This window comes from Gasterosteus aculeatus, chromosome 4 (genome assembly GCF_964276395.1).
Source record: "Gasterosteus aculeatus chromosome 4, fGasAcu3.hap1.1, whole genome shotgun sequence".
Classification (NCBI taxonomy): Eukaryota; Metazoa; Chordata; class Actinopteri; order Perciformes; family Gasterosteidae; genus Gasterosteus; species Gasterosteus aculeatus.
Genome location: NC_135691.1, coordinates 21,279,265 through 21,306,326, shown reverse-complemented (window position 1 = coordinate 21,306,326; position 27,062 = coordinate 21,279,265). Strand labels below are relative to the sequence as shown.

General features: G+C 41.0%; 1 protein-coding gene and 2 pseudogenes across 2 annotated transcripts; 1 reads left to right on the top strand and 2 right to left on the bottom strand.

Annotated features, from left to right (window-relative positions):
* Nucleotides 1-1,757: 1,757 nt before the first annotated feature.
* On the top strand, nt 1,758-18,913 carry LOC120817945 (cytidine monophosphate-N-acetylneuraminic acid hydroxylase). Its single transcript, XM_078101024.1, has 15 exons — nt 1,758-1,866; nt 4,502-4,712; nt 4,804-4,895; nt 5,192-5,301; nt 13,372-13,562; nt 14,110-14,190; nt 14,302-14,368; nt 14,531-14,612; nt 14,699-14,836; nt 15,306-15,441; nt 15,671-15,814; nt 16,216-16,390; nt 17,136-17,252; nt 17,755-17,870; nt 18,201-18,913. Exons 1-15 carry the CDS (start codon nt 1,773-1,775, stop codon nt 18,328-18,330), a joined length of 1,884 nt encoding a protein of 627 aa, XP_077957150.1. The 5' UTR covers nt 1,758-1,772; the 3' UTR covers nt 18,331-18,913.
* LOC144406149 (general transcription factor II-I repeat domain-containing protein 2B-like) lies at nt 10,271-11,299 on the bottom strand (annotated as a pseudogene).
* A 13-nt stretch (nt 18,914-18,926) lies between the features above and the next one.
* On the bottom strand, nt 18,927-27,062 carry LOC144406179 (uncharacterized; annotated as a pseudogene). The gene is made up of 10 exons (XR_013467377.1): nt 26,949-27,062; nt 24,971-26,219; nt 24,552-24,698; nt 24,184-24,341; nt 23,778-23,914; nt 23,553-23,644; nt 22,931-23,263; nt 22,504-22,678; nt 22,286-22,407; nt 18,927-22,042 (listed from the first exon to the last, which is right to left on the bottom strand). The product of XR_013467377.1 is annotated as an uncharacterized LOC144406179 (transcript).

Genomic DNA, 27,062 nt, shown 5'->3' with positions numbered 1-27,062 from the left:
ACCTAATAAGTACACAGCTGTATCAATGGATTATCGTCGTATTCAAAGCGACTGGTTTCTTTGAGGGGAGGGAAAGTAATCCCTGTCACACCAGGCAGTGAACTCAAGGCTGTAAGAGACAGAATAAAAACAGGAGCTCAAACTCACCAACACGAGATGCGCCCGCAGTCTCTTCGCGCTTGCGCCAAATAAAGTGTTCAACGTGTCCTGCCATGACCTGGGGGACGGAGCATGATTCTGTGTATGAACGTGAGTGTGAATGGTTGTTTGTCTCTGTGTTTGCCCTGCGATTGGCTGGCGACCAATCCAAGGTGTACCCGGTCTCTCGCCAGAAGTTGGCTGGGATAGACTCCATCCAACAAGGAAACAAGGAAACAAGGAAATTCAAAGTGATTCACATGAAACAATTAAAAACATCCCGGCATCTAGGACATTTAAAATGAGTTAAAATAGAAACTGAAAAATAAAATAAAAAAATGATTAAAGCGATTTTAAAGCAGTTTCTCCTATGCAAAGGGATGTGTTACATCTTCATGCACACGTTTGATCCCAAACAAACTGATCATAACTACATATTAAAAATAAATAATATCAATGAAATTAAAATAGTTACCTGAACAATCTACAAGGAAATATGCCCCGCCCCCCAGCTCATGCAATGAGACGTCGAACACTTTATTTGGCGCATCCGCGAAGAGACACGGCCTTCCTCGCTGTGAGGGTTCAGCCAACTTTACCGGCTAGTCCAGGTCCAGATGTGCCGGTTTAAGGCAGTCAACAGACACACATTCCAGCCTGCCGCCCATGTCGACCGTGCAGGTTGTCTCCGGTCTCCAGAACCCAAAACAGCCCCATGTAGGGGGGTTAAAGAGGCCCACGATGGCCGTCCTGGCGAACAAACACGTACTCAGCTGACCTGAGGCTGGATGCAACGGGTTGATGATCAACCCGTGCTGACTGAGTTGCTCAAATAGTGTACACGGGTAAGAGCAGAAAGTCACAGCATTTACCAGGCCGCGGCCTTTGACGTCCACCAATAGTCCATAAGCGCATAGAAAATCTGCACCCAGCAGTGGAATGGCGATTTTAGCCGTGACAAAGTCTCAGCTGAAACGCTGCCCCATAAAACACAACTCTGTGCCGTGTTCTAAAAGTGCATATGGGTGTACCGTTTGCAGCTTCAAGAGGGGGGCCTTGCCCATTTGTCAGCATGTCCACCCGCGATGCAGGCAAAACGCTCCTCTGCGTCCATGTCGCAAAGAAAGTGCCGCCCGGAAACGTCGTCCTTAATGAACAACAGCCTGCCTTCCTGGCCAACGCTCGAGGCTGTTACTGAGCACCAGCCCTGGTATTTCCCATCCTGCTGAAACTGCATGGAGAACGGCACATTGTAGCCCGCTGCCCAACCATGCGTGGTAATAGCACAGGCCGGAATATCTGCTGTTGGCTCGCCTAAACTGAACTGAAAATGTTCTATTTTTGTTTTTTTTAACTGTCTTTTTAAAATCGCTTTAATCATTTTTAATTTTATTTTTCAGTTTCTATTTTAACTCATTTTAAATGTCCTAGATGCCGGGATGTTTTTAATTGTTTCATGTGAATCACTTTGAATTTCCTTGTTTCCTTGTTGGATGGAGTCTATCCCAGCCAACTTCGGGCGAGAGACCGGGTACACCCTGGATTGGTCGCCAGCCAATCGCAGGGCAAACACAGAGACAAACAACCATTCACACTCACGTTCATACACAGAATCATGCTCCGTCCCCCAGGTCATGCCAGGACACTTGAACACTTTATTTGGCGCACGCGCGAAGAGACTGCGCACCAGTCGCAGTCCTTGTGGGATTAGGGCGCATCTCGTGTTGGGTGAGTTTGAGCTCCTGTTTTTATTCTCTTACAGCCTTGAGTCCACTGCCATGTGTGACAGGGATTACTTTCCCTCCCCTCAAAGAAACCAGTCGCTTTGAATACGACGATAATCCATTGATACAGCTGTGTACTTATTAGGTTGAAAAGTCAATTGCCTGTAAAGTAAAAATATGTCATGAGACGACATTCCATTAAGGAGCCTAAGAGTACATGGTTTAAGAATTAGGAACAAAATGTTGTTAAACATTCTCATAATGCAGATTGGCTTTTGGCAGCATTATATTATTGTGTAGTTTTTCTTTAAGGTGCAACATTATGGAGGGAACCCTCTCCCCAACTCTTATGCACTGATTAATTTGGCTATTTGGATTCCACAACATGTCTGCTTTCAGATTGATGTAAATAAAACATCCAAAATGCACATTAAGTGTTTTTTAGACGACTTTCCTTTTTTTGTGTCTCAGGATTGGTCAACAACCTAAATTCACACATACACACATATATCTGTATAGACATACACATAGACGACTGAAGATGTCTGTGCCAGGTTGTAACAGATGGTGGAGATGTTGTGGTTGATTCTCTTGCAGTTCTAACTCTTTGACTTTATCTATATGACTCGTGCTAAAGTACTAAGAAACCCTCACTGACCAGGAACTTCAGTAAAGCATGCAAGCTTACAATTCATAGAGATTTATTTGAGTAACACAATCCCATAAAACAAACACGAGAAAGTAGATTTTCTAGATGAGCTTGATCTCTCGGGTGTCACCAACCATTCAGAAACTCTGCGCTTCTTTGACCATACAGAGTAGGGCCACTTGTTTGATACAAACCTCTTGAATAACAAAGTTGCACAGATCACTTTTTAATGATAATAATAGTGATATATGTGAATATATATCAATGTTAATTGTTCCTCACATTAAGTATTAACAATGATTTCACCACAATGATAGTAGGAAACAGACATATGTAAACATGAACATGTTTTTCTGTTAATCTGTTTCAACATTTGAAAGTCAGAGGTATCACATCTATTTTGTATATACATTATTACTAATGATCAAATCCGTAGCATTTTCAATAAATCCTAACAGCCTTTACACTTTTTGGACAAATTATTTTTCACATCTTTGTGCAATATTATAGTTTAGTTTTGGGGTCTTTTCAATGAAAAGATGTTCTCTTTTTTTGTATATGTCTGTCGGTGGGAAGCCTAGCATTCAAGACTTTTCTGTTTGTTGCCTCCTTTAATTTACTGTTGGTACTCTTAAACTAAACTGAAAATCGTGTCTTTTTAAAATCCTACGGTGCAACATTACTGAGAACCCCTGCTAATTTGGCTATTTGGATTCCACAACATGTCTGCTTTCAGATTAACGTAAATAAAACATCCAAAATAAACATTAAGTGGTTTATTTAACTACTTTTTGTTTTGTAAAGAACCACTATGCATATCTAAATTCGCACATATACACATATATCTGCACACACATACACGATTGAAGATGTCTGTGCCAGGTTGTAACAGATCTACAATAATAATAATAATAATAATACATTTTATATATAACGCACTCTTCATCAGCAGATATCAAAGTACGACAGAGATGGCGAAACATTGGTAAAACATAGTTAAGAACAAAGTAAAAGCTAGTAAAAACATAGGGGAAGAAAAAAAACAAGTAGAAGTTCGAGTAAAAAAACGCCTTCTTGAATGAAACGGTTTTCAGGCCAGTTTTCAAAGAGTCCAGTGACCGTACTGTCCTCAGGTGGTCAGGGAGACTGTTGTGTTGGGGTTGATTCTCTTGCAGTTCTCTTTGACTTTGTCTATAAACAGAAGAAATTATTGAGTTACTGAAAAAGCAAATCGGGACAGCAGGTTAATGTTAATCTCACTGAGCTGGAATATATTCATTGGCATCTACCTGCGTATGGGTCTTTGCAACTGCTGGGAAATCGTGCTGACTGGGAAAAGACACAAGGTGTGGCATGGAGGCATCTCTACACTTTACTGATAACACTGATAACAGGCACATCCTGATATTAACGGTTCAAACATGTCACCAAGGCTACAAAAGGTTACTAAACTCTTTAGACAAGACCTCCAATTCTTCGTCTTATTTATTTGTATTTAGTTTGCAAATCAAATCTGCAAATCTGAAAAAAATATTTTGTTGTTCAACCTAAGGAGGGGGAAGGTTGTTTTTTTTTAAAGTCGGGAATTGTGTCAGAAATAAGAAATCTCCAGACTCCCCAGAGGACACGGATATGTGGGATATGTGTGGCAGAAGTCTTGCTGAAACACATGAGCAGATTGTGTCTAGAGCTTTAGGGAATTATTTAAAATAAAATCATCTATCATTGAATTGAATAACTGCCACGTTTCCATTGCACTTCGGTATGAGAACTAGTGGGAAAATGTGAGTCTATGAAAACACAAATTTAACAAAAAGTTTCCAATTATCTTAATGTTGAGGTCCTGTGAATATATTTATATCCGTTATGATTGGGAAAATGGTGGTGGACCACCCGTCTATGTGGTTGCTTCAGAACTGTGGTAGTGTTTTGTAACAACATTTCTGTGGTAAAGTTTTTAAATTGTTCAAAATGCATGTCCTATTTTTAGGAGCAATGACCTCACAAAGAGCAAAGGTGGTGCTGTCACTGGGTGCTGAAACAGTGTGCTCACTCAAAGAAGGAGTCAACTTCAAGAAAAACCCACAGGACGGTAAATGTTACATCATATTCAAGAGCGACAATGGCTTCAGAGCGTGCAAGAACCAATGCAAACACCAGGGAGGGCTGTTCATCAAAGACATCGAAGACCTGGGTGGCATGTGAGAGCAGTTTGGCAGAATTGTCACGCAATGTGAAATGTGATGTGTTAAAGGAACCTTTGGGTACTGACGGGCTGCTCTGGTTCAACAGGACTGTTAAGTGCACTAAGCACAACTGGAAGTTAAATGTGTCCACGATGAAATATGTGAATCCACCAGACAGCTTTTTGCAGGACGAGCTCGGTGAGTCTGCTAAAATCATATTTTTCTATTTGGGATGCTTATTTTATTGCTGTTACACCAAAGAGGTCTGAATGTTGAGATAGTTCAGACCATCTAAGCACCACCGGATACAGATTACATGTAAAGCATGCGCTTCCTGTTTATGTTCTGGTTCTTCAAAGTGAATGCATGCCTGATTCATTATGTGAAATTTGAGTATGAAAAGCTCCACAAAAAGTATATTATATTGTATATTTCCCAATAATGTATCTGACTGCTTCATATCCAGCTCAGGATATATAATCTGTCACTTACAGAGGTAGAGCTTTCTGAAGATGGAAGCCTTCAGTTGATTGAGTTGAGCCCCATCGACCCCTGGCTGGCTGACCCTCAAGAGGCTGTGCAGCTCCAGGATGGAGAGGTGAAAGTATGTATCATGCTGTTAACCACAATCTACTGTTTATCAAATTTACACTATACAAATTTACATTTACACAATGTAATTCTTGTATAAACTATCTATAAAATCTATGAAGTGAGAAAAAGTGAAAGTTTGAATTTATTGATTTAGGTTTAATTAGGTCATCTACTACTGTGGAGGCAGATTGCAACTAACTGAATACCTTTATTTATATAAATATACTGTATAAATCCTTATTAGTGCTGGACAACTACAATTTTGAATCATGTAATCTCATTGTTATGCACAATATCATGTATCACTAGTTCAAAACTATTGCACACTTAACCCTCCACGATCATAATATTATGACAGACAAGTTAACACTAACCATGTTTTTTTTTATTTATTTATTTATTTTGCGGGGACAATGCACATTAATCAACAGGTGTACTGTAAGTGAGCCAGAGTTAGCTAGAGAGGCTAATTTCCATCTGCTAAAGAAACATTCAAAATCTTGAAAGGAAATTCAAATTCATAGACAAAATGGACACGTGTCACACAGCAAAAAAAGAAAAGCGTACGACAATAAACTAGAGAACCATAACAGGCTGCAGCATGCGTCAGGCAGAACAAACAAACCTACAGTGGAAGCACATATACAATATACCACTGAAGCACATAACGTACACAGAGAGAGAAAAAAAACAAGAAAAAAAATTAGCAACACTGAGCAAGATATAAGCACATATAGGTGAATCAAGCAGGCAGGACAGACGGCATGTCAATGCTTGCAAACATGATTGGCAAGAAAAAACAGACAAACATCAGTGAATTTAATGAGGTTCTCCCAACTCAGGAAATGGTGTTTGGGGAGAATATTGCAGCGATGGTGACTTCTGTTTTTAGGGCTTGTTTATGGAGAATGTGAATACATATTAATGTTGTGCTGCTGGCTTGTGCCCAGCTAGTTAAACAGTAGGTCAGATAGGGGACAATCATGGTTAAACAATGTCTTACATATCTAAAATTCACGAGATTAAAATCCAAAACCTTTGTCACGTGTTTTTCCTGTTTTTTAAAAGAGAGATTAGAAGCAATAATAATGCCTAAATATTTCAAATCTGACACTACCTGTAGCCTCTCACCTGCAACATAAACATCTGGCTCTGGTGACACTTCCTCTTTGTGAAGAACATACATCATTTTTAACATTCAGATGAAGGCAGAAATGTGCAAGCCATTTAGTTACATTTGTCTTTGTGGATGTGAGTCTAAGTGCAGCTTGTTCTTTGTTCTTTGCGTGAACATAAATCACTGTATCGTCAGCATACATTTCAATACCACATCCATTGCAGACACCCAGCAAATCATTTATGTGTAAACTGAATAATAGATGTCCCAAAATAGAACCCTGGGGTACTCCCACATTACTCTGACACAGTGGTTTCTTCCTTCAAGATAGGATTCCAGCAAGGCCAGAGACTCTTGGGAAAAGTTAAAATGTGACAGTTTATTGATCAGAGCATTGTGATTAACTTTTAAAAGCCTTTTTGAGGTCAAGAAAAACTGCTGCTACCACACCCCTTTATCCATTTTAAGCTTCACATTATCTAAGAGGAAACAGCAGGAACATTAAAGAGACATTGTTTTCTTTGCCTGACTAAAAAATTGGTGATACTATGGCTGATTTCCATCCTTTTGGGAAGACACATTGCAGAGTTATTGACAATGCTTATGATTGGGTGAGCGAGTGTGCCTTTGTGTTTCTTCAAAAAAATATTGTGAATTCCATAAACCTCCATAATCTTTGACCTTATGATACGTTCACACCAAAAGCGAAGAAGCGTAGAAAAAGCGATTTATTCGGTTCGCTCCTTTCGCGTCCCACGCGTCATTCGCACCGCCCATTTAAAATTTGCCTCATTCGCGACCAGACGCGTCTGTGCATTGACTTTACATGTGAAGCCGTTCGAGACGCTGGCGAGTCGCGCTACACCGGCCAGAGGAAAAAGTTGGAATTGCGGGAGTTGGGTTCGCGGTGCTTTTCATCTTTGCCGCCGCGGAGATTGACGGATCCCTGCCATCCAGAAACAGAGCTCCGATAACGGGTGCAAACTAGGGGGACACGTAAGGTGAAGTAACCCAACTTTGTACTATTTAGCAGCAGGCTACACAGAAGAATAACTTTGCCCGGATTGGATTGATTTTTTCTTAGCACCAGCTAGAACCAGGCTAGCCTATTTTATTTGGTACTTTGTGGACTCAGAGAACGGAATTTGAGGATTTTTGCTCTGGACTAAGCCGTAAGGCTGTTGGACATTTCCACTGAGAATAAGGTATTTTTCTTATTGTTTAGGATGAACCATTTTCCTGTGTAAAACAACTACTGAGAAACGGGGACACTGGTCAGTGACGTTTATTGTGTACTGTCTTTGGTCACTGCTGTTAATTTCCTGTCATTTCTTCCTGTGATGAAACTATATTATTCATTATCGACTGAAAGCGTGAAGCGTGATTTAGGGTAACCAACCCATTCCTATATACTTTGTATTTGTTTGTTTATTTTCCTAGTGCAATTAGATTGATAAATCATTATTGATTTTCATTGTTCAAATGATGTGCTTATAATGTGCAGTTCTTGGGCGTCTCATCCTCTGTCAGTATATGGTAGTAGAGGAAAATATCGGGTAAGTTGCACATATAAACGCTTATGCCTGTATTTTTTCCCTTAGGTCACCATCGTGACATTTACAAATCCTAGGGCCGAAACTACTATATTCGTTACACATCGGCAGGTTAGGCTTGAGACTAGTAGTCCTGGGGTTTAGGGACTGAGATCCTTTTTTATCTCCAGCCATTTAGGGAAGACTTACTTACCCCTACTAAGCGGACGGTGATCCCGTTCGCTACATTTGGCGTCACAGACGCAGGTCCGATTTCACTGGTTACCCATCTCCTGGTGAACCATGCGTTGAGGAGTGGATAGCGTCCATTAAATCTTGTTTCAAGATTGCCAGAGTCCCAGAAGAGGATAGAATTGAGTTGCTTCGACAGCACCTCAAGGGCGAAGCCAAGCTGACGGTTAGGTTTCTACTAAGTGAAGAAAATACCGATGTTACTCAGGTCTTTGACGTTTTGGAGAAAACCTATGGCGACAAAGTTCCTGTTGGTACTCGCCTTAGATAGTTTTATGATAGGAAGCAAGGGCCAGGTGAGAAGATACGTGCCTATGCTTATGATCTTCAGGAAAAAGTGTGTAAGCTGAAACGGCGAGACCCAGGGCGAGTTCAAGGCGCAAGACAAGGAGCAACCAGCTCTGACCTTCCATGATCTGATGCAATCAGCCATCACGTGGTCGGAAGAGGAAGAAGCCCCGGGAGGTGCGGCCAGGGGCCCAGTGCGAGGAGCAGTTCATGCAACAGCTGCTGAAGAAACATCTTCTCAATTGACCATGAAATCACTTCATGAAGCTATTCAACATCTTGCTGCCCGCCAGGAGGAGCTTCACAGCAGGGAGCAGGCTGCAAGGCCTTCTGAACCACCTCTAAGAGACAGCGAAGGACGACTCATTTGCTATACCTGCAATCAACCTGGTCACACGAGCCGCATGTGTAGACAGGGGAATCAAGCAGAGCACAGAGTGAGGATGACAGTCGTTGATACCACAGGGGGGAGCCAAGTCGAGAGCGGTACACAGAGCTCTAGTGGTTCGGCTTTAGCTGGCATTAGAGCAGTCACCCGGTCAAAAGAGAGAGACTCTGCGACTCCCAGCAGTGCATTCGGGGAGTGCTTCACAATTGATATTTTAATATCAATATGTAGGTGTATAGGTGGTGTAAAGACCAGCTGCCTTTTGGACACCGGTTCCGAGGTCACTACCATTCCCGAGAGCTATTTCAAGGAGCATTTTCAGGGGAATGAATGTTGTCTGTCGCCAGCTAAATGGGTTCGCCTGACGGCTGCCAATGGCATTGAAATCCCGGGTGTTGGGTGTTTGGAGGCAGATATTGAGTGTATGGGCAAGCTGTTGAAGGGTCTGTGTGTTTTTGTGCCGAAGGACAGTTGCAGTGGCCTTAATGGAAGGAAAGTAGTACCTGGTATTTTAGGGATGAACGTGATCGGTGAACTCCAGGGCTTTCTGTCCGATTTCGAGGGTATTAAGAAGCTGGACCGGGGCACACCACCGCCAGGGCTGGCTAGCCTACACCGTGTGCTGTCCACCATCGAAGAAGAGGAGCGGTGTGTGGGCCCAAATGGACGAATAGGGTTCGTGAGAGTGGCAGGGAAGCAGGCTGTCACCATTCCCCCCTTCAGTGAAAAAGTGATCGAAGGTTGCTGTAGGATACCCCCTAGGGCAGGGGTGGGCAATTATTTTTCCCAGGGGGCCAAATGAGAAACTGAAAATAGGCCAAAATGCCGAACTCAATTATGCATAATATACATTTTTTCTATATTAAAAGCAGTAAATGGCATTGTTTTGACTGCTGGTAAGAGTGTATGTTATTATTTGGCAATTCAAAGGTGAGGTTATCTTTCAAAAGTATAATTTATTCAAATATAATTTTCAAAATGTGAAACAAAATGTGAAACATTTGACTCATTTTCAGTCACATTAATAACAAAGGGCATTTTGAGTTTCATATACTATTGAAACAAGGATTTTCTTAGCTTTCTAAAGACATCACATCATCAGTCCCAGTCCCAGTTTCGTAGCCTTTTTGACTTTACATGCCTGTTTTAAAACATTTTCAGAACTGTGCAAAAAAGAAAAGAAACATATCAAATGTCCCATTTCACTTGTTATATTCCCACATTTTAGTGTTCTTCTTTTCTCATGCAATGTGAGAAATCCAGTCTCTGTGGAGCTGTAACAGGTCCATCAAAGTCAGGTTGAATGTCTGAGGTGGAGATGCGAAGCACAGCTGACAGATGTTCATCAGTGAGAGAGGATCTGTACCTGGATTTGGTAAACTTCATTACTGAGAATGTCTGTTCACATATGTAGGTGGATCCACAGAGAACCAACATCTTCTGAGCACGTCTCCTCATGTTTGGAAAGTTCTCCAGAGTAGAACTCTGGCAGTGATGCTGACTTAAAGTGCTCTTTCAGTAGTGAATCAGACTGCAGGTCAGTGAGTTCAAGCTGAACATTAGTGGGTGCACTATCAACACTGCAGGTAAAGGGAGAGGAAACCAGCTGCATTTCATCCTTAACCTTTTTGAAATCTTGAAAACGCCTTGAAAATTCATCATGCTGTGCTCCTAACATGGATGAGTACCTGTGCCGGTGATCAGATGATGGTTTGACTTCTTTCAGGGTTTTCACGTGTTTGAGATTGTTGCTGCCTAGTTGCCTTGAAATGAATTGCAACTTTGTCATGAAGGCTTTCACATGGATGTGCATTTCATGAGTAAAAAGGCCCTCGCCCTGCTGTGTGTTCAGTTCATTCATCACTGCAGTCACATCAACAGCAAATGTTCAATATGCCATCCAGTCCTTATCAGACAGCTCTGGGATGGTTTTGTCTTTCATCTCACAAAACTCTTTTATCTCTGATTTCAGAACCCAAAACCTTTTTAGCACTTTGCCCAGACTGAGCCATGTGACAGCTGTGTAGTACCGGACATCACCATGTTCGCTCTCTTGCTCCTCCAATAGTGAAACAAACTGCCTGTGATTCAATGCTCGCGCTCCAATGAAATTAACTGTTGTAGTAACAACATCAACCACATGCCTAAGTTTAAGCACTGACTTACACAACGTTTGCTGATGAATAACACAATGTATGAACACCAATTTCTGCTCTGCGGTGAGTTCACTCATTTTATCTTTCATTCTTTTCAAAAGCCCAACATTCTTCCCAGTCAAATTTGGACATCCATCCGTGGTGACCCCTGCCAGTCTGTCCCATTGGAGTCCCGGTTTGTCCATGCATGCGTTTACCTCGGTGAACAGATCACTCCCCGTTCCTTTTGGCCGCATTGCTTCCAGCTCTTCCGTAAGCTTGAAGTTGCTCGTCATCCACCGGGGAGATATGAGCAGCTGGGCCGTGTGACGGACGTCACAGCTCTCATCCAAAGCCAAAGAGAAAAGTTGAAGCTTCACATTTCACCTTGCAGCTGAAACTCCAGATTCTCCGCGATGGCCTCCACCCTCCTCGTCACGGTGCGGCGGGACAGCGGGATGTTTTAAACGCTTCTTTTTTCTCTGGGCAGCAGTGCTGCAGACTCGACCACGCACTCTTTCACAAACTGCCCCTCAGAGAATGGCTTAGTGTTCTGGGCGATTGTGTGGCCTATCACAAAGCTGGTTCTGGTCGCTGCATCTCTGGATGCATGCAGCTTTTTAAAACAGCCGTGTTGTTTTTCTAGCCGTGTTGTTTTTCTAGCTTTGCTAGTAAATCCGTTGATCCGTTGACCAGTCCGTAAGGTTCTGTTGCGATTACCGTAAGTTAAACAGTGTCACCTTGAAGGACGCCTACCCTCTCCCAAGGGTCGAGGAGTCGTTGGACGCCCTGGGAAAGGCTAAGTTCTTCTCCTCTTTGGATTTGACAGCAGGTTATTTTCAGGTGGCTTCATGCAGACGATCAGGAGAAAACGGCTGTTACCACACTGTTTGGCTTATACCAGTGGACCAGAATTTCATTTGGTCTGTGCAACGCCCCGGCCACATTTCAGAGGCTAATGGAGGTCGTCCTAAGCCATCTGACATTTGACCTTTTACTTATATATTTGGACGATGTCCTAGTCTTCTCCAGTGATTTCGACAGCCACTGTGAAAAACTGGACCTGGTGTTCAGTCGTCTTAAGGATCATGGGCTGAAGCTTAAGCCAATTTGACGTTTTACTTATATATTTGGACGATGTTCTAGTCTTCTCCAGTGATTTCGACAGCCACTGTGAAAAACTGGACCTGGTGTTCAGTCGTCTTAAGGATCATGGGCTGAAGCTTAAGCCAAGCAAGTGTTTCTTGTTTAAATCGGAGGTCAGATTGTTTCTGCGGAGGGTGTTCAAGTGGACAGGGAAAAGGTCCAAGCACTCCAGGATTGGCCGGTGCCCAGGAGTACCAAAGATGTGCGGCAAGTGGTTGGGTTTATGTCTTACTACAGGCGTTTTGTCCCGAACTTTGCTCAGTTAGCAAAGCCGTTACATTCCCTGACGTTATATAGGAAAATATCGGGTAAGTTGCACATAAAAACGCTTATGCCTGTATTTTGTCCCTTAGGTCACCATCGTGACATTTACAAATCCTAGGGCCGAAACTACTGTATTCGTTACACATCGGCAGGTTAGGCTTGAGACTAGTAGGCTTGGGGTTTAGGGACTGAGATCCTTTTTTATCTCCAGCCATTCAGGGAAGACTTACTTTCCCCTACTAAGCAGACGGTGGTCCCGTTCGCTACACATGGAATCTACTCGCGCAAATAATTCGCTTCTGGTGTGAACGTACCATTAGCGTTCTTGAGTGAGCCTAGAACTCTGGTGATAAAAGATTCAGGGACAGAGATAGCATTCAAAATGTATTTACTCACAGAAAACATCAAGGACAGTCACATGCCGAGAACAAACTTAGCTTCCTTTTTCCCTCGTCACATTTCATCTGCTGTCTCGGAGTAGTGAACCTAGTTTTCACTTTCATTTTAAGTTGCTTCATTGAAGTACTGTTATCTTTGTCTGTTAACTTCTTTGGATAATCCCATATTATTTTCGAATTACCTCCAGCTTCATCAATGATTTTAATAAAAAAAAATAGCTTTTGCTCTTCTAAGTTTTCGTTACCTGGTTTATTAACATTATGAATGTCTGCATATCATTTCCTAATATAGACTTGAGTGCCAGTTTTAACGCATAGTCTATGGTTGGTTTTTCATTAGATTCCAGATTATTTACCCATGGAAGTGCGTTCTTTTGATTGTTGTTAACTTTGGCTTTTTTAATGAAAACGGTTAATTGTAGCCTGTACTCGGGATAAGAAGATGTTGCTGTCTTCCTCAACACATGAAAACATGTTGCACTTAATGTTGCAGTTAATAATATAATAACTTAATTCAGTTTATCGGGGTTGTCAGACACAATTACTAACTTCCCACTCAGGTGACGTACTTGACCCACGCCTGCATGGAGCTGAAGCTTGGACAGAGGCGGTTCAAGTTTGACCCGTGGCTGAAGGGTCCTGCATTTGCCAGAGGCTGGTGGCTTCTCCATGAGCCTCCAGCAGACTCCCTGGACAGACTGTGTGCAGCTGATCTCATCTACATCAGCCATATGCACTCCGACCACCTCAGGTAGACTTTGGCTGTCTCTTCCCCTGCAAAGACAACACATGACAAAAAGGCCTTATCTGTAGAGTCGCACATTTAGAGGAACAAGTATAAAATCCAACACCTGTTCTGTTGTCTGTTGAAAACATGGGCCTTTATGTGACTAAATCTTTTCTAGCACTCCCAATAAAGGCTTGAATGCATATGTAATTGTTGCATCTTTGCCGATAGCACTTTTGAGCTAAGTCAAGGTGGTGACTTCTTCCAGCTCTGCTTCTTCTTCTCTTTCTTGGAAAAGGTTTCCAGCAGGTTTGCCTTGCAAGCAGTCACATAAAACTGCTTTGTGCATAAAATACACACATGAACAAACAAAACTTACAAACATGGATTAATTTTCGGAAAGACATCAGAGTAATGGGGTTGCCTCATAGGACGGCCCCCTGAGCCCCTGAGGGGTTTGCGTGCGTTTCAAGCAGGTTGGTAGTGTTTTGGGATTTACATTTAACTTGTGAGGTGAACAATAATCAGACATTTTTAAAAATAATGTATGTTGCCCTTTTTACTTTTTTAGTTACCCGACGCTGAAAGTCTTGTCAGAGCGGAGACCAGATATCCCAATTTATGTTGGTGACACATCCAGACCTGTCTTTTGGTTAGTAAAGGGATGGAGCCAAGTTGAATCCATATTATTCTAAAACAGATTCTTATTTCATCGTTGGTATTAACCATTGTTCAATTGTCTCTCTTGGTCTTGATGCAACAGGTATATGGAGCAAAGCCAAATCAAGCTGACAAACATCCATGTTGTTCCTTTTGGTGTCTGGAATAATGTAACCACTGCTGCTCACATCTCCCCAAAATATTAGAATGTTTTATAAAGTGTTGTAATTGAATAAAAAAGAAATGATTCTCTACACTAAAATCTTGTGACATACTAATAATTATAATAATAACATTTTAATTTTCATTCCCTAACCTTTGTTCTGAATCAGATTGACGCAGACCTAAGGTTTATGATCCTGATGGATGGAGTGCACCCTGAAATGGACACCTGTATCATTGTTGAATATAAAGGTGCATACTTTTCAATGTGTTTCGTATATTGAATACTAGTTGCGGCCCGAAACATACAATTCAATTGTTAAATGCATTTGTCACAGGTCACACAATCCTGAACACCGTGGACTGTACCAGGCCAAACGGGGGCAGGTTACCACAGAATGTGGACTTGATGATGAGCGACTTCGCTGGGGGGGCATCTGGATTCCCCATGACTTTCTGTGGTGGGAAATACAGTGGTGAGGCTCAAGTCAGTGTTTGGGAAAGTCTCCCCTCTGCCAACCTAAATTTAGTTTGAACTGGAATTACGGAAAGAGAAAGTAATGGTCTGATGTAAGATTTAAGCTTCCTCTGAGTTTCTATGCACATTTTGTGACGTGTTTAAAAGTTCCATCATTTAAACTCAGGGAGCTTGATAAATATTTGACTCTTTATCAAAGAAATGTTGCTTTTGATTTCTCAATATCAGATCTTGCCAATGAAAGCATCAAAGACTAATCGAGGTTACTCCCTGTTTCATGTTCTATTGTACACATAATTAAAGATAAATGCTTGTCTTTTAAGTTTGGATATTTTCAATTTGAGTTTAAACTGAAATACAAACAAAAAAAACATTACTAATTACAGGTGTTCTACACCCAATGTCACTGTGGACCCCCCTGCTGACACTATATACAGTAACACAAAGGTCTTTATTTATATGCCCAGACTCCTGGAAGGCAGAATTTATCAAGAACGAAAGGAAGAAGCTGCTGAATTACAAAGCTCTGCTGGTGAAGTCCCTGCAGCCGGCGATTTACTGCCCGTTCGCTGGCTTCTTTGTGGAGGCCCATCCATCAGACAGGTACTTTGTTCAGAGGGGTTGGCCAGGATCTGTACAAGAACAGCAGATCACAATAATGTACAGCAAGGATAAATTACTTTGAATGATCTTTATATTTCCCTCCTCTTTCTTTTAGCTGTATCAGAGTTTATATGAAGTTTATCTTGGAATAAACCTGCACTTTGCTTAGTGGTATTCTTCGGTAGCAGTTGTTTGTCTGTCTCTACTTTATGCGTGTGTGTGTGTCCAGATACATCAGGCAAACAAATGTTAAGAACAGTCCCGAAGACCTGAATGCTCTCATCAATAAGATTGCACCAGACATCAAGACATGGACGCCCAAGCCGGGTGCTGTGCTGGACCTTGGCCTGGCTCTGAGAGACCCCACCAACAGGTACACTAGCCCTCAAGCAGTCTGCAGACTGGGCCGATCCAAACGGGCCGGTACTCAGTCCAGTTAGGTTGCAGGCTACAGCAGATACACTTTGCTACTAGATAGTGTTTTGAACTAGCATCATCTTTTTTTTAACAAAATATTTTCCAGCCCGAATTACAAGCTTTTGTCTTGAATCAATGCATTGTTTCAAACTTGAAAGATTTAGTAACTACGGAGGGCAGGGCTTAGCAAAAGGTCAAATAACTTGGTGTCAATGCTTTTATTACACAAAGAAATGGAGGCAAAACTACAAACAAATAGAAAATTGAAATTATCATTGAAAATGCGAATACATAAAGACTAATACGTTTCATTTTATTTTCTTGTGAACATTTCCTTTTATCCATGACCAAACGCAGTGGGGCCATCACCAATCCCTCAGACAGTACAAAAATCTACAAGGACAGTTGGGATTTGGATCTGTATGTGGATGAACTGAACAGAGCAATCAACTGTGAGATATTTAAACATCAACGCTGGACCCAGTTTTATTACACCTGGGCAGGCCTCCAAAACTACAACCTTGTTGTGAGGGTAAATACACTTGACAGATCTTCTCTGACCTTTTGAAACCTCTATCGTGAACGCTAGTTGGGTCTTCTCTCTTTCCTGAGCCGTGTAGCATAAGAACATGGTCTGATACACTTGATTCTGGTGTTCTACTGAAGAGTTGTGATGTGAGTCTTTTAGCCAGCTGTAGATTTGGTTAGAGATTGGAGGTGGGAGAGGACTTTAAATGGGTTTAAGGACAACTTCTTTGTTCCTTGTTTTATGGGATATCTGTATAATAGAATTATCTAAATATCGCTAGACTACACAGGAATGTCTTCATTTTTCTAATTCTGCATTCATTCGGAGATGAAATAAATAACCCATTTAAATATTTTAATGTCATGGTGGAGCTATATGAAAAGTTGGGGATCTACAAAGGTTACAAAGAATCATTTCCTTGGGAATACACATAACGTCTTGCTTGAACGCACAATTCTGTAGAAATCTCTAATAGTTGTTGAATTATTTCATTCTGGACCAAAGTGGTGGAGCAACCCACAGGCTAGTGGGGCCATGACGCCACATGGGGAGGAAATCAGGTTACATTAAGATTTACAGCGCTCTGCTCGGTTTCCTCATCACTTTTTTCTTCCTCTACCTCTGTGATAATCAGTTTTTCATGAACTGGTCCCACTGCCTGACCCTACGTTACTTTCTTTCTGTTGCTTTCTTTTAAAAATGGATGTCTGTTTGATTAAAAGCCAATGTCCCAACATGTATATTCAAGATGATTGAGACAGATGACAGCTTTGAGCCCCATGCTGACGGCAGTGACTACCTGGTGGACTTCTTGGATCTGACGTTCCCCACAAAGAGACCTGAGCGGGAGCACGCCTACATAGAGGTGAGAGTCCATGGAGACAACACGGGACAGAATAACAAGTCCAAAATCATAGCAGATAGAGACAAGATGTTTCATCCAGCGTCTTTTTTTTCTGAGCGTGCCAATTTTTATTAAGCATCCATTTTGCACTGGTGACGTCACTATAGTAACTTCAGGAGAAGCTTGGGCGTGTCTGATGATCTTAAACTTATATTTCAGACTCGTAACAAAGCCTAAAAAGCCCTTTTGCGTGAGCAAAGATCTGTGATTTTTATACTATGCAGATTGTTTCTGACACACTGCCTCTCAAAGAAATACATACATGATATTTGTTTCCCTGACAGCAGAATGATAACAGATACAGCCAGAAGTTCTCCAGCACTCACAATGCTGTGGATCCAAGTCTTCTCCATCAAAAAAGGATTTGATAAATATCTTTAGGAGATATGTTTCAAAGAGTTATTTGAGGAGCTTTTTTTAAACACAGTACTAACCAGGATGCATCATGTTTTTGTCCTTCAAGATTAAAAACAGGATTGGGGTGATGAGATATGTGGTGCAGCAGGGTCTTCTCTGGGACGATCTGTACATCGGCTTCCAGAACCGCATACGCCGAGACCCGGATGTCTACCACCACAAGTACAGCCACTTTAATATCAATACATCAAGTTCATTGATAAACAGCAAACAATGCCAGAAATGTGCCACAACAGCATTGAGCTTAATTATTTATGATCAGAGTTGTTGTAATGAAACATAGACATTGGAACTTGCCTCATCGTTATCTTCAAATTATATTGCAACTCTCTCTTCAACTGACACTTGGATGACCATGAAATATTCTGAGTGTTGATAAACTAATAAGCCATTTTTTCATTTGATCCAATTTACCTGACGATGAACATTATGTTTACTCTCGCTCTGATATTGAAAATATTCTCAACTTGAATCCGTCTCGTTGGTCTCCAGGTTCTGGAACCACTTCCAGACGCAGCTCCCAGTTCGCAGGCCAGACTGGGACCAGTTCCTGCAGGAGATTTCCCTCCAGGAGCCTGACACAGCAGCTCGGGGCCAAGGAGCTAATTGTGTAACGTCTTGAAAGACAGATGTGTTTCTGGAGATTATTTGTCTTCTATTACTGGCCTGTAATCATTTAATGGGTTTGTCTAATTTAATCTAAAACTGGACATAATTTGTGTGCTACTCTGTAATCAATTATACATGAAAGTAACGAAAGAATGAAAGGATCAGCCTTATTTACCACTTAATGTTTCTTTTGATTGCTTATATTTTGCAAATATCTATGTATCTTATGCACTATTTAATAAATGAGCCCCAAGGTGTTTTATGGCTAGATGACATTCTCAGGTAAAGAAGGGTTTTTATTTATAAATGTAACTTGCAAAGTCACACATAGAGGAATGAGGTGTGATGGGCTGCAATTATTTTAGTTTATAATCCTGCTGGGAGTTATTTATTGGCCATCTAGTTTTATTGAAAGGGGAGATGTTTTTTTGTATGATGTATGATTAGTCAATAATGTATTCCGTGGTTTTTAGTAATAAATTTAATGATTAACCCCTTTTTATTTTAATTGCTTGTATTCTCGAATGTCTATATGCAGTGATTTTCCAAACACCTGAGCCACTTGCTGAAATACACTTAAGTTCTGTTGCTGATAACATGGAGGAGCTGTTTGTTTTGATCTCAGCTTCTTTTATTTTTTTTTGTTTTGTCATTTCAAAATGATTCCATTTTGATATTGTCTCACAAAAGAGCAAACTACCGAAATGTGTTGAAAAAAGTTGGCCGCAGGGATCAGGGATTCGTGTCCCGAAAAGTCAAACCCAAAACCAGAGGTTCCAGAAAGTTTTCAATAAAAGATTTGAATGGAATTGACCGTGGATGTATAAAGACAAGTGGTACATAGTGTTGGAGGCTGAGGTTGTTTCATTTCAGTGGAAGTTACTCAGTGAAGCAAACCAAGTTTGACTTAGATCCACAGATCTTCTGCTTCATGGGGTACATAGAAGAAGCACGCCAACCCCTTCTTTAAGCCCGCCTTCCTGTTAGGATCCCTGTCATTGGATCAGTTTCCTTTTTTATTAAAAAAGTATAAAACTTGCAATTCCATGGTCCAAGCCATGGCAACTTGGGATGCGACATCCAATTGTAGTGTTCAGTTTCAGTCAAAGCTCAGTTTTCTTCCTGACAGCAGTGTAGGACCAACACTCTGAGCTTCAAAGTCCAGGGGACCAACATTCAACAAAGAACAAAAGAAAGTGGGTCATCGGCCGTTCATATGAAGGCATGTCAATCTCAGTGATCTCTTGTAGCACTCATGAACATTATGGCAGTCTGATTCAATACAACCATTTTCCACCAACATGAATATGATTCAGAGCAGTGTATTTTTCCTCTAGGTTTCATGAAAACACATCTATTAACACATCTAACATTGATTGAGGGTTTGGTGGCAGTGTCCTAGTCTTTCCAGCAGAGGGCATTATTGGACCAACTCTGTGCTAACTTGGTGTCACTCAGAATCAAGTTCAGAATATATTTTATTTGCCATGTATGCGTTTGAGTACTAATTTCAGTCCAGTTACATGTGGTCTCACCATACACACACAGTTCATCCGATGAACAAGAATACATCAAATAATTAAATTAGAAATAAATAGAATAGAAACCAATTATTTAACAACTATACAATATAAATATTCAAAAGTATACATTTAGTTGACTTTAGTTTGGTCTGAAGGGGCTACAGTGATCTTTCTGCCCGTTTCCTCACCCAACAGCTGCACAAGTCCAGCGTGGAGGGCAGGCTGGTCCCGATCATTTTCTCTGCTGATGATCTTTTGTAGTCTGTGGTTTTGTTTAGTGGCCAATCCAAACCACACAGGGATGGTAGTGACGTGAGAACAGAGAATAGACTGGATGATGGAGTTAAAGATGTAACCCCGGTATGATGGTGTTGAATGCCAAGCCAAAGTCCATAAACAAACAGATCGCTGGCGAGTCAAGGTGGTGCAGACCCATGTTGACCCCATCACCCACTGACCTGTTTGCTTGGTAGGCAAACTGCAGGGCATTCTGCAGGGTCCCTCTGTTGATCTTCAGGTGGGTGTTGTGGAAGATTTTGCACAGACAATCGGTAAATAAGATTAAGGCTCTTCGGGCGATAGACAGGACTGATTGCCAGCCCATCACAGGCGGTGTGAGACTCCAGCTCAATTCTATATCATGGCAACACCATGCAGTTTATAACCTTGTTCATTCAATGAAACATTTTGAAGGGTTACATAATTTTTTCCATTACATGGGTCTACACCCTCCTCGTCACGGTGCGGCGGGACAGTGGGATGTTTTAAACGCTTCTTTTTTCTCTGGGCAGCAGTGCTGCAGACTCGACCACGCACTCTTTCACAAACTGCCCCTCAGAGAATGGCTTAGTGTTCTGGGCAATTTTGTGGCCTATCAAGCTGGTTCTGGTCGCTGCATCTCTGGCTGCATGCAGCTTTGTAAAACAGCCGTGTTGTTTTTCTAGCTTTGCTAGTAAATCCGTTGATCCGCGCTCGTTCGGCATCAGTCAAGTTTTTGTATTTACGTATTTAAGTTTGGTCTCGTAAAGCCGTTTCAAATTGTACTCTTTAAACACGGCGACATGCTCCCCACAAACCAAACACACAGGTTTACCTTTGACTTACTTAAAGAAAGAAATAGTAGTCCATTTTTGTTTGAAACAGAAGGTAGAGAGTCAGGGGTGACCCGGAGGGGAGACAGGTTGTCAATCACACGCATTTCACGTGCACAGTTGACGTGCACCGTGAGAATAAATGGGCTTCAAAATAAAAGCAATGCGGTTTTAGTTAGAAAATATGTTTTTTTTCTCTAAATCATGTAGTCTTTCGCGGGCCGGTCAGAATCATCCCGCGGGCCGTATTTGGCCCGCAGGCCGCACAATGCCCAGGTCTGTCTTACAGGGTTATCTTTTAGCACGGCAGACAGTATTTCATGCTTAACTTGGGAGTGCAGACCACCAGCAAATTCTTCCAAATCACTAACAATTGACGAAACTACACTATTTGCCATTCCACTACCATGGAGTTTGGCAATAATTGTAGCACAGATATCTTCTGTGTTTTCTTTGATACTTTGACCTGATCCATTGTTATCAAAATACCCAGTGTCAGGGCTCTGCACGACACTTGTTCCTGCAACTTCTGTACCATTTTGTAAACTGTGAAAATCCGCCTGAAATGACTCTGAGGTTTCTGCATCACCACTTTGACAATCCTTATCATGCACACTAATTAAATGCTTTTTAAAACCTGAAAATTTTGAAAACTGACGCATACAATGATCTTGTGCACAAACTAACTTAAACCTAGTGCTTGGATAGAAACTGTGGCAGATTTGCAAATGAGTTATTAGGCACTGACTGGTAGCATACACTGCTTGACATACAAAACATTTAAACATATTCATATGTCATTCAAAAGTTTTGCCCACAACTCACAAACTCTTGGAGACTCATCTGTTGTGGTAACATCAATGTTGTAGACCGTTGTCTGCAGAAAAGTGTAGAAATGGACCAGGGACTTCTCATAAGACAAGTTGAACACGTAGTGGGATTTAAACAGTTCATCAAAAGCACCGAACGAGCTGGTGGCTTGGCAGAGGATGAGCTGTTTGTCAACGGCGATGTAGAAGGTATCAATCGCCTTCTGGATTCGGCCAATGGCAAGGATGTATGGTTGTTTACTCTCCCTTTCCTGCAGATATTCATTGATGGAGCAGCATGACTAAAAAGAAAAAAAAATATTATGTGTACACCTTCAGATGAATCTGGTACTTGCTGGTCCATGTAAATGTAATAGACATTTGCTTCACTGGAAAAACAGTCCTCAAATAATTGGGACATACTGGCCTGCAATACCATTTATTTGGAAGGAATACAATTTGAAAGCAACAAATGGCTAGCAAGTGCATATAACTAAAAGAAAAACTGTCTCGTGGAATTTTAACAAATGAGGCATATAATGTACCTTATGAAAGTGCCCCATTTTCTCCACTGCAGCACTTGGACTTATTTTGGTCCTCTTCCGTCCCGCTGTGGGTGGCAAGAGATGGAGAAGAAGCAGCATAGAAGCGATGTCACTGTCCCAGTCTATCAGGAGGAAAAACAAAGCATTAATGTCTAATAGGAAAAGATGAAAATAGCTAACAAATTCGTAATATGAACAATGCATGCTGTGTAGTTTACCCGTTTCATCCTTCTCTGCAAGTTTCTCAGCAGCTTTTAGAAGTCGGCACAGCTCAGTTGTCGGAGTCAGTTGTTTGGCCTCTTTGATGACCTTGAGCTTGAATGAGATGTCCCACTTCTCAAGCATCTTGGAGGCTGTTTCAGCAACAAACAGCAGGAGGAAGTCTTGATTCACCTGTTGATCACACACACACAGAAGCATATATTCTGTATGAAAGCCAGGACCCAGTGCATTCTTAATGGTGAGCTTAGTGATTTTTGATATCAGTGTGTGGTATATTAAACTAGTGTAAATCAGAATAAAGATTTTGGAAAAAGACAATCAATAAGCGAGGAAGAAGAATGATTAGGTGTTTTCATGGCTAACATCCAGCAAAACACTGGATATTTAAGACTTCGGTTTAAATAAAAGAAATATACAACTCACAAGTCCTTTGACATCTAAAAAGCGTGGAAATGTTTTGAAGACATCTGTGCTTCTTTGTGGGTCATGCACTAGGTCCTGACGATGTTGAAACGTCATCTTCATCTTCTGAAATACACTTGCTTCATCAGGGGAGTGAACAAGAAATGAAATGGCCTCCCTGCAGGCATCTCCATCAAGCTGCTGAGGCAGTGTGGTTGCTGATCTTTGGCGCTTTGGTCCTTGTGCTTGATGCACTGAGACTTCTTTGACTGGCCGTTTTGCTGAAGTCCTGGAAATGGTTTTGAGGCGCCGAGCTAAATATCCAGTTCCTCTTTCCCCATCATAGAAATGCTCCTGTTACATTTAAATGAATAAACACAAATAATCACAAAACAATCTTACGTAGAGTTAAAATACAGCATTGTGAAACATAAGACATAACACACTTACTTATTTAACAGATTTTGTTTTTAATATCCTTATAACCCAAGTAATTTCAAGTCAGAGTCACCATCATGATTGTTGAATTCTGAAATATTTTCACTTTTATAAACAACAGTAGTTATTTTAGAATGAAAACTACAACGCCAAAGCCCTTTACTGTAAATCTGCTGCTGTGTTTTCTTAAGGTTGAAAAACTTACATAGCCCTTTGGAGAAAAAGGATCCTTCAGTGAGGGAAAGAGTAATAATTCCCAGAGCATACATCTCCTTCTGCTGACGGGAAGGAATCCTGCTATGGAGAGAAGAAAGTCCATCGTCAATAATTTCTTTAGTACAAGAAACATTAGTTATATCATTACATTAGTTATATCATTACAAGATTACAGTCTTATTACATTTCTTTGTAATTCCTTTTTAAATCTTACCCATGTCTCTCAGTCATATCACTCGCCAATATGTTGACAAGCTGTCTCCTAGCGCGGTGCATTAGTGAATTTTCTGACTTGTACTCCTCAAGAATATCCTCTCCTCCAGGCTTCTTAAGCAGGGCATTTTCTACAATCTACTCGCATAACAGGAAAAGGGAAAATAAGTTTCAGTGTTCAATTCAGTCTATTATAAAAAACATACCACAACATGTCTATATAGACTACGGGTGAAAGTTCAGAGGAATGACAAAAAACAGAAGTGTTGTGAACGGTAAACATCTACGAAGGGAGCAAATTAATAACATTTTTTTTTATAAAAAAGTGAGTTTGGAACGAAATGCTTAAACGTGAGACCTTATAATTGATAGTAAATCAAAATAAGACGTTTCCAGCTCTCAATTACCTCCTTTGCTGCCTCTGACACGGAAGCCTTTGTTGCAGAACTGCTCATGTCTTCTTTGCTGGATCTATTTCTGCCTGTGGTCATACCCAGTTCTCTAAGGTCACTGTCACTTGAAGGAAGTGGTATGGTGTCCGTGAGGGAAGATGGTGTTGAATGATCTAGAGAGAATTTTATTAACTTAATGTGGCTTTATCCATTTAAGTATAAACATTTAAGTAACCTTAAAGTATTCAGATTATATTTTTAGTAATCTGTAACAAATTTGACCTAACCTTGACCACTGCCATGTTCCTTCCATAAAGAAAGGTCAATGTTAGGTGCACCAAATAGCCCTATCCATTAACATTGGTTTTCTTAATGACACCTACCTTCATTGGAAATGCTGTCACGTACTGTCAGGCACATGTCTGGATTGGCCTCCAACAGCTCTAGAAGAATGTCTTCCTCTACTGCTGTGTCAGTATCATCAAAAATGTCAAGTAGAGCTACATCAGGAAGCCCAAACTTGTTTTTGACTGTAAAAAGGAGGGAATGTAAGCAGATTAAGTCACCTGGAGCAAATTTGAAATAATCCTGCTTAACTCTGTTAAACTAAAAAGAATCATGTACAACCATGTTCTAACTAATGTTAATGATTCCACTACGAACTGTCATTAATGTAATATAAACTGTTAAATACAAAAGTAGCAGAGTGGCAGAACTTTAAATAGTTCTGCCACAGATCATATTGTGCTGTGATTTGTTGTTAAATTCGCTACATATTTCATTTTGCCTTCAAATGATTTACCTTCCCTGATGAATTCTGAATAGGTGAAGCCTGAGGGCAATTTGATGTACTTCTTGATAGTATTGCATTTCACCTTCAGCAACATTGTTCATCATATGCAGGAAAAAGAAAAGAAAGAAAATCAAAATATTCTGTTTACAACATGATCAGTTTATTGCAATAACTAAACAGTTAAATCTGAACCGCACAGGTAAAGTTACCGTTACTTGAGAAGGCTGGTTCGTTCCACCAGATGAGGTTACTAATCCAGACATGACGCAGTTTAATTTCCCAACATATCTAGGACTTCCACAGCAGAAACAAAGCTGCAGCAGTCCGTATATCTGCCATTTTAATGGCGCAGGCCTTCATTACTGACGAAAAACAAACACGGGCGTGCACAAATCATCTTAAACCTGACGACGACGACCTAGCGAAACAGCGCCAGTAGCCCCCCCGTCGGACGACCAACCACCTTGACTAACAAGTTTTCTGCGGGAAACCCTGAACACCTAACAAACACCAAAACAAAGCAGCCGTAATATACAAAAAAAACGTGTGTGTGTGGTGTGAGTGTGTGTCAGGAATGCATGTTCAACGTGTCTTCAATTGTGTGTGTGTGTATGGGTTTATTTGAGAGTGTGTTTAATATGAGTGGCACCAAACAAGTGAGATTCTAATATCTCCAAAACATTATTATATATAACATATAATATATACATAATGTATATTAACATATACATTATGTATATATATATATTATATATATATATATTAAAAAAGGGATAAGTATCTCACCCTGCCCTGTGATGATAATAGAATATGTACATTTATGAATGCTAATAGCCTACTATTTGGAGGCGAACCGGGAAGCTGAAGACTGATGGAATAACACCATCTCGGTTGGACAATCTGACCCGTCTTATCAAAATCACTCTGCTTGAAGTGTTCACAGCAAAGCACTGATGATCGGGTCGTCGTGGCGCAGGGGTTAGAAAAGGTGTGCTGGGAAGCACAAGGTTGGTGGTTCGTGTCCAGGCTGCCCCATGTTCCATGTCGAAGTGTCCCTGAGCTAGACACCTAACCCCTAATTGCTCCCCAGGCAAAAATGTGAAAAAGCCATGGGTTTAAAGTGTAATGTAAGTCGCTTTGGATAAAAGCGTCTGCTAAATGACCTGTAATGTAATGTAATGATGAATCACTTGCTGTAAACCCATCTCTCCTCAAAGCCACTTCCCACTTCTTCCTCACATGTTTGTCCTTTGGAAACCTTCAAAATGAAAACGGAAGATTTGGGAGAGTCTACACAAAAACATTTCACAAAGAGGTTCAAGCTTATTTTCTTTCTTCACATTTCTTATAACCTTTCTTAAACAAAACTCCTATGTTGATGAATATTGTTGATGATGAACCAAAGTTGCTGAAATTGTAAATAAGCTTGTTTGCAAACCATTCTAAGGTCAGATGTTCTGTTGCCTTTATTTTAAGCAAGTGGGATGGGTATGAGATACGAGAGGTATCTTACTTTTGTTGAATTACATGTGAATAATACACTGTGTTGGGCAAGTTGCTTTCACATTGAACTCAGCTAAGCTATCAGTTACTCTGCCATGAATAAAGCTTCACTACACAAAAGCTACTACACAGTGAAATGCAGCAAGCTAAGTATCACAAACACAGCAGTAGGCTAGTTCACTACATAGCAAGCTACTTTAAGATGCGTTAATTCCACATGACAAGAAAGTTGTGTGGCCAATGTTATACCAGTAATGGGTTATATTTCTACAATAACATTATTGTGTCCGTTTCAATCTAAGTGTTATGGAATATGACTTATCAAGTCTCAGTTCATAATCAGGTGAAAAACAGCCGGGGAAGTAAACATAGCCAAGCTAGCTGACTGCGATTTCACTGCAGTAAGATACTTGCTCCTTCTCTACTCTCTGGTAATATTCTTTTCACAAAACACAACAAATAGGACGGTAATATTAAATCTTACTTGTGAAAGGTTATCCCCCGAGCCCTGCTGGCGATGGTCCGCCGATTAGCGCAGAAATAAGCAGCACAGTGCTGTGGCATCCTGTATCTTCTGCTGCTACGCAACTACGAGTAC

What these genes read in the sequence shown, in the direction of transcription:
- LOC120817945 (XM_078101024.1), top strand. Translation starts at nt 1,773, where the DNA reads ATGCCAGGACACTTGAACACTTTATTTGGCGCACGCGCGAAGAGACTG. An exon ending in ATGCACTCCGACCACCTCAG is followed by an intron (nt 13,563 to 14,109) that starts GTAGACTTTGGC and finishes TTACTTTTTTAG; the next exon opens with TTACCCGACGCTGAAAGTCT. An exon ending in TATCATTGTTGAATATAAAG is followed by an intron (nt 14,613 to 14,698) that starts GTGCATACTTTT and finishes CATTTGTCACAG; the next exon opens with GTCACACAATCCTGAACACC.